General features: G+C 57.7%; 1 protein-coding gene across 1 annotated transcript; it reads right to left on the reverse strand.

The window, feature by feature from the left end:
• Window positions 1-397: 397 nt before the first annotated feature.
• Window positions 398-7,552, reverse strand: RRP7A (ribosomal RNA processing 7 homolog A; the record flags this gene model as incomplete). The annotated part of the gene is made up of 7 exons (XM_079714136.1): window positions 7,468-7,552; window positions 5,692-5,834; window positions 3,394-3,519; window positions 2,539-2,656; window positions 2,122-2,219; window positions 1,610-1,808; window positions 398-483 (listed from the first exon to the last, which is right to left on the reverse strand). Exons 1-7 carry the CDS (start codon window positions 7,538-7,540, stop codon window positions 398-400), a joined length of 843 nt encoding a protein of 280 aa, XP_079570262.1. The 5' UTR covers window positions 7,541-7,552.
• Window positions 7,553-7,754: the final 202 nt, after the last annotated feature.

Raw genomic sequence — 7,754 nt, forward strand, 5'->3', positions numbered from 1 at the left:
CTCTTGTATTCTTTCTGCTTTTGAGGCTGTCTCACTGCCCGCAGGGGCTTCTCTGTTAGGAGGAAGGGGAGAACATAGCAGATACTTAGCCCTGACAGGAGAGTCCAGAGACAGGCTGGGGACAGAGCCCATGACGGGGAAGGAGCCACTTCCTGGGCCAGTGGCTTCCGGAGTCCAAGTCCTCGCGCCAGGCCCCAGGACTGCCGAAGCACAGGAACCAAGGGGTGACACTGTCCTGCACCCCACATCACGTGGGCTCAGATCTCTGGGGCTGATGCGTGGCCCCTCAGCCTGGGCACGGCCACTGAGATGAGTGTTGCAGGCCCTGTGTCCTCGCTGGCCACGCATTGCCACCCAGTCACCACCCCTCTCCACGGGGCCCACGGGCGGGTGAGGCTCAGTAGGGTCGGAACTTGCGCTGGGCCCGCATCAGCTCGATCCTCTGCTTGTCCTCCTGGAACTTCTTGCGCAGCTGCGCGAGATCTGAGGCGAGAGGGGGGAAGAGGAAGCGGCCAGGATCAGACAGGCCGGGCGGGAGCTGCCCCCGCTGCGAGGGCAGAAGCCCCTCCCTCAGTCCCCACTGCCTGCTGGGGGCGCTCAGCACGGCCCCCCTGTCGCCTCTGCGGTGGGAACCGGAACCGGACTGCAGCCCAGTCGGAGGGCAGAGGCTGAAGTGGAGCAGAAGGCATGCCTGAGGTTTCAGACGGAAAATTTACCAGGTCAAAGAGAAAGCAGAGAAAGCCAAAAGGCACTTGCCCCCTTACCATCCCGCCTCCAACACGCCCCCCAAGGTGAAGGAAGAAGGTTCTGGGGCTGCTGCGAGACCCCCGGGACACCTCTCCCAGCCCCTCCTCACGGCAGCTATCAGGCCGGGGGCGCGCATCAGGAATAAGTAAGGGGCCTCCACCCCGAGACTGCCACAGAATTCACGCGGCAACTCCGGTCACCGAGTGACCGGGTCGGGGCGCCGGGTGTGGGGTTTTGAACCCAAGGGAGGGGAGGCTGGTGGAGGCCCCTGCCAGGTGGGTCCAGAGGAGTGCAGAGCGAAGGAGCGGTGGGCAGGGTGTGGGCAGGAGCAGTGAGGCAGGTGAGGGTGCAGTGTGACCGGGCGGTGGGGTCAAGGGCCTCCCCAGTGCAAGGCCAGGACCCTCTCCCGGGTCCACGGGGAAGCCGTCCTGCCAGCAGGAGACCAGGCGGCCCAGGCCGCGAGCTTGGCATCATTGCCCCCAAGAGCAGCCACAGGTGGTCAGGGGCTCCCTCTGCATGTGGCCACCCTCTGCGTGTGGCTCCTTGCCAGAGGCTGACAGGGGCCTGGAGGTGGGGCCTCCATCCCAGGTGCCTGTGCAGCCTCAATACCCAGAGGCACCTGCAGCTGCCTTGGGAGCAACAGGGAGCCCACGACACGGGGATGCTGCCAGGCTGGGACCCTAACCCCAGAGCCTGTTAGGAAGTCTGCGCCCAAGAACGCCCCACCCGCCCGCAGGCCTAGCGCCTGCCGTCAGGAGCTCTGTTTCTGGCCAGGGCTGGCAGAGCGGCCACAAGACTGCGTCCACAGCCCGGGCGCCCAGGGCAGGGGGCCGAAGGACAGGGGCCTGGGGCGCGCCCTTACGCTCCATCTTGGTCTCGCGGTGCTGCCAGGCGTAGAAGTTGAGCAGCTCCTTGCGTGCACGCTTCCGCTTCTCCCTCTCCAGCACCCGCAGGCTGGCCGCCTCCGTCCTCGGGAGCACCGGCCGCCGGCCCCGGCGGGTCACCTTCACCCAGCCCTCCTCGTCAGGGACCCCTTCCTCCTCCTTGGCCTTAGCCTCCTCCTGCAAAGAACGTGGCCCTGGGATGGGCAGGTGCCTGGGAGCCGCCCTGCAGCCCCAGGGGCACCTTACCACCTCCTCTCCGCTCTCCCTCCCGTGCCCAGGACCGCCCTGGAGCCGCACCCGGCACCGTGTGAGCGGCTGAGTGTGGGGGAAGGGCGGGGGGCAGACGTGCCAACGCTGCCTCCTCCTCCACCCTCGACCGTCCATTCCTTAGAGACCATTCCGAGACTAGATGTTACCCAGCCAGGAGGCCCAGGGCTCAGCAGAGAGACAGGAGCCTGGCCTCCACCAGCCGCCCATGCGGAAGCCCCACCTCAGCCAGCTTCTCGTCGTATGTCTCCATGAACGTGTCCACCTCGACCCTCAGGGCCTCGGGGTCCGGCACGGCGTCTGCATAGTCTCTGATCCACTCTGAGGGAGGAGGGAGTGAGAGAGACGGATTCCAGGCCCACCCCTCGGGGCCCAGCCCAGGACCTGGCAGGCCAGGCGGGATCTTCAGATCTTCTCGAACAGGCCGCAGGGAAGGAGACTCGCGGGCCAGGGTTCGGGGCTTGAGGAAGAGCCTAGTGGTGGCAAGCTGGGCCCTCACCTGTGCACACCCCGAGTGCCAAGCTCAAGCCTCCCACACCTGCTCTGAGGGCGAGGGGACACGGCAGACGCCAGCCCACAAAGCTCCCCCCCCGACGCGGGGCCCGGGAAGGAGGCGCCCGCGGGCACCCGAGGTACTGACTGTGAATGCCACTCTTCACAGGGTGACTCTCTGTCGAGACCAGCAGAGGACCCTTCAGGGCCAAGGCAGCTGACACCCCACGTGGCTTCTGGAACACCACGTAGGCCACCTGGAACCCCTGGGAGGAGGAGAGATGTCAGTGCTGGGAGCCTTCCCATCCTCCCAGCCACCCCAGGCCTGGCCCAAGGGCTCCCCCCTGCCCTCAGCCTGACTTGTTGTGGGGCCGGGGGAAATGTACTGGGCTGTTCCTGAACGTGAAGGTAACCAGGAGGTTGTTCTAATCCAGGGGTGGGGCGGCCACACTCCTAGTTATGCAACTTCTGCTAAAAATGACCCGATCCCACCTCTTCAGAGAGAGATGAGACACTCAGGGCCTTTGTTCCAGGTGTGGGAGGGACTCAGGGAAGAGTGTGTCTCCCTGGGCCAGGAGTGGACAGACACATGGGGCGCTCACTAGTTCAAACTCCACTAAACAGGAGGAGGTGTGGATTCAAGGCACACAGGGAAACGAGGCCCAGGCCACCAAGCCTAAGGAAGAATCGACCTCAATGCGCGACGCAGGGGGCGGCTCAGGGAGGCCCCTCGGGCAGTGAGCAGAGATGTCTCTGAGCTTTCACCCAGGACAATGGAAAGAGCCGGACAGGAAGCTAAAGGACACGGCAAATCTGGGAAAGGAGTGGAAGCTGTTTACCTGACAGCCCTCCTAGACCACACAGGCCAGGACTAGCCTGAGCACAGGGAACGCTTGAAAGTCCCACTGCCACCCCCGACGCCACCTTCCCCTTACACACTGGGGACACTGCCCTAGCCCGAGCCACACCATCATTCAAGCAGACCCCAGTAGTGGAGGCTTACAGGAACTGGCTTGGGGTGAAAGAACTTTGACTTTGGCTCCTTTGGGCTCTCAGCAAGATCCGGCTTCTCCTGTAACTCCACCGACTGGACGGGGCCGCAGGGGGACAGGAGGCGGGACAGGCACTCCTGCCGTGGCCAGAGAGAAGCACAGTGTGAGCGGCTACAAGGCCTTTCTGGAACCTCCCTCCACCCTGGGCAGCACTGCCAGGGGACTGCCGAGGCCCAGAAGGTCTCAGAGTCCAACCTGGGGGCGTGCACAGAGGGCCTGGGCAAGCCACCACCTCCTCAACACAGAGGTCACAACCCCGGCCCCCCACGGCCCCAGACAGCAGCCTTGTGAATCTTCATGTTCAAAGCTGTGGGTAAAAAGTCCACTGGCCGGGGACTCGGGAGGGAGGACACAGAGGTGAGACAAAATTCAGGTATAAGCTTTTTGGCTTTATGACAGGACCCTGCTAAAATCACGTGCCCAGGGTACGCTTGGTCTGTTCCTGAAAGGGATTTCTCCGTTTAAAAGTGAATGATCCGGGACTTCCCTGGTGGTGCAGTGGTTAAGAATCCGCCTGCCAATGCAGGGGACACGGGTTCGAGCACTGGTCCAAGAAGATCTCACATGCCGCGGAGCAACTAAGCCTGTGCACCACAATTACTGAGCCTGCGCTCTAGAGCCCACATGCCACAACTACTGAAGCCCGCGTGCCTAGAGCCCGTGCTCCGCAACAAGAGAAGCCACCGCAATGAGAAGCCCGCGCACTGCAATGAAGAGTAACCCCTGCTCGCCACAACTAGAGAAAGCCTGCGCACAGCAACAAAGATCCAACGCAGCCAAAAATAAGTAAATAATAAAATAAATAAATTAAAAAAAAAAAAGTGAATGATCCGTAAAGTAGGAGTGGGTTCTCAACTTTTAAAAAAAATTATTACAAGAACAGGTGGGGACATTTTTACTTTTATTCCGAGTACTCTGATTTTATAAGACAATCAACTAAGTTTTACTACCTGAATCAGCCATTTAAAAAGAGTTAAATCTGGGAATTCCCTGGCTGTGTAGTAATTAGGGCTCAATGCTTCCACTGAAGGGGGCACGGGTTCAATCCCTGGTTGGGAACTAAGATCCCACATGCTGCGAGGCACAGCCGGGGTTGGGGGGGCGGAAAGAGTTAAATCTACTCCGTTGGAATCAGGATGCTGGTTATCCTTGGTGGGGGGAGGGGCATGACGGGATTTCTGGGGGTGCGGGTGATGTTCTGTTTCTTGATCTGGGTACTGATGACACAGGTTTGCTCAGTTTGTGAAATGTGGTGAGTGCTACACTTGGGTCCAGGCCCTTCTCCATACATACACTAGTCTTCAGTAAAGGTTAAAAATGACACCCTCTCCTCTCACTGTTACTTTTTCTCTTTAACTGTGGAGGAACCTTTTAGAAGTTAGTATTTCTTTTCTGAAAAATAAACATCGAAAATACAGCAATTCCCTTAGTTTCTCTTCTGTAAATTAATGAAATACTAAATTTAACAGCTTTTGTGAAAAAAAATTAACAGACATGTCTGCATAGTAGACTCAGAGGTAATTTTATTTTCTTCTACTTTTCCTATTCTTTACTATGGACATGTATCAGATTTTTATTTTTTTTAACATTTATCTATTTGGCTGTGCTGGGTCTTAGCTGCGGCACGAGGGATCTTCATTGTGGCATGCAGATTCTTAGTTGCGGCATGCGGGATCTAGTTCCCCAACCAGAGATCGAACCTGGGCCCCCTGCATTGGGAGCATGGAGTCTTAACCACTGGACCACCAGGGAAGTCCCGTCCCTCAATTTTTTAAAAAAAAGACAATGATTATGTTGTCAGAGGTCACACAAGTAGTTGGCACAACTTTCACAATACTCAAGAAAAATGTTTGAGAACATGTGTCTCTGTCTTCGTATGGAATTATGGTAGACAGAGACAGTTATGCATCGATCGCTTTAAGCAACAGAACATTTCAGCTGTATTATTAACAGTACCTGCAATGGACATGTATCAATTTTATAATCAGGGGAAAAAAACACATAACTCAAACAACTCTGGGTAACACATAAAAAGCTCTGGGTTCCCTAGAGAATTATATTTTTTACAACACACCTTTAAAAGGCCAATCTCCTGTCACAAGAGAGGCAGCCTTACATATACCACCCCTCAGGGCTTCAGTTGGCTGTTTCCACTGCACCACTAAGGACTTGGTGGGGGGCCCGTAGGAGCCCAGCTCTGCCTGGAGCCCCCGCCCCAGGCTCAGGTTCCCTCCCAGACACCAGTTTACCTCTGTGCAGTATGGGGGCACATTGAGGACAAAAAGGGTCCGTTTCTGAGGCCAGGAAGACTGGGTGCCTTCTCGAACTTTGTGCTCTCTCACATAGAGGTAATGAGAAGACTGCTGCTTTTCAGAGAATTTGATGCGAATGGCTGGAAGGAAAATGGGGGCGGAGAGGGACAGCATGAAAGTCAGGTTCAGGCTGTCCCTTTCTAGTCCTGTGTGTCTGTCTGTCCATCCATCCTTCACTGAGCCCTTCCCCTAGTCAAGGGCTGTGCAGGGTCTTATGCAGGCTGGGAGGGTAAACAGATAATCTGCCCAGAAAGGGCTCCCAAGCCTGCGGGAGAGAGAATGTGAACAGGATGCGAAAGGAGAGAAGTTCAAACTCCGCTGCTCTTGGGGTAAACGGCCAAATCCTTCCCGTGGCCACCTCTGCAGCCTCTTCTCACCCCACCCTCCCCGCTCCACACCACATGCTGGCCCCTCTGGCCTCCTCTCTGTTCCTCCAATAAGCCAGGGCCTCACACATGCTCTCCCCTTCCTGAAACATCAAGCCTCGTCCTTCCACCCATTCTTCAGGTTTTCACTTCACTTCCCCTCAGGAGAGCCTTACACGCCAGGTTAGATCCACCTGCTCTGTGCCTTCTTACCTTCTCTCACGGTCTCTATGTCTCTATTTGTGTGTTTTTTTTTTTTTTTTTTTTTGGCCACACCAAGGCATGCAGTTCCCCGACCAGGGATCGAACCCATGCCCCCTGCAGTGGAAGCATGGAGTCCTAACCACTGGACCGCCAGGGAAGTCCCTTGTGCGATGATCAGGATCATAGCTGGCATTCCCATAAACTTTAATCCTCATCAAGCTAAGGACTGTTCTGCTTTTCTCACCACCTTCTTCAGAGCACAGTGAGGGTACAGTTGCAATCCCTGTACTCAGGAAGCTCACGTGGTGAAGGGAGAAAAGGACAACGAGTAGGCACGTAACAAGGTCGTATCAAATAGGAAGGAAACACACAGAGTGAAGTAGTGCAGGGTGATGGGTGGCAGAAGCCTTAGGACAGGCCATCGATCGGGACCAGCTCTTTGAGGAAGAAACATTAAAGCTTAGACCAGAATGACAGGAAGCCGTGTAACAGCACAGAGCTGTCTGAGGAAGAAGACCCAGTAAGTACAAAAGCGCTGAGGGTGTAAAGAGCTTGTTGCCTCAGAGGGACAGAAAGACAGAGCTGTAGGTTAGCTGGGGCCAGGCTATGCGGGGCCACGCAGGTCAACGGTGGGAAGTCTGGATTTTGTTTTAGGTGCTAACTTTAGCCACTGGAGCGAGTTCAGTGGTTATGGGCGTGTGAGGCAAGATCTGATTTAAATCTGACTTTAGAAAGAACATTCTGGCTCCTGGGTGGAAAACGGAAGGCAGGAGAACCAGTGCGGAGGGCACAGGCCAGGGGAGCGCTGAGGGGGCTGGACTAGGAACTGCAAAGGGGAGCTGGTAAGCGGATGGGCGCACCTCAGGGGGAGAGTGTAGACGGACGCGGGTTCGCCCTGGGAGAGTGTAGACAGAGGTGGCTTCACTCAAGGGAAGCGTTACCCAAACTAGGCTCGTCCCGGGCGAGTGGAGCCAGATGGAAACAGGGCGCCGCGTGGGTCTTGGGGGGCCCCGGGCCTCACAACCTTCCGGGGCTCATGTCCAACTGTGTGGCTGCTCCTGGGGGCCCCGAGCCACTGCCGACCCCGAGCCTCCTCCCGACGAAGCCTGGCCGTCCCCCGGGCCCGCGTCCCGCAGCCCCTCACCTGAGTAGCCCGGCGGGCTCAGAATCCCCTTCTCAGAGTCCCGCGCCGCACGCTTCCTCCTGCGTGCCACCATCTTGCCAACCGGAAGCCGCGGGGGCCGCTGGGAGTTGTAGTTCGGCCCAGGGAGCCATTTCAGTGACGACGGCGCCGCCTGGGGGCCCCGCCCCTCGGTTCCAGGCCCGCCTATCCCGGCCCCTACTCCCCGCCCCCACGCCCGCTCCCTCCCGCCGTCCTCCCAGGGCGCTACCTTCATTTGCTCGGATTAAAGTCTGCGCGTGAATGTGGGG

Source organism: Hyperoodon ampullatus (assembly GCF_949752795.1).
Source record: "Hyperoodon ampullatus genome assembly, chromosome: 11".
In the NCBI taxonomy this organism is placed as follows: Eukaryota; Metazoa; Chordata; class Mammalia; order Artiodactyla; family Ziphiidae; genus Hyperoodon; species Hyperoodon ampullatus.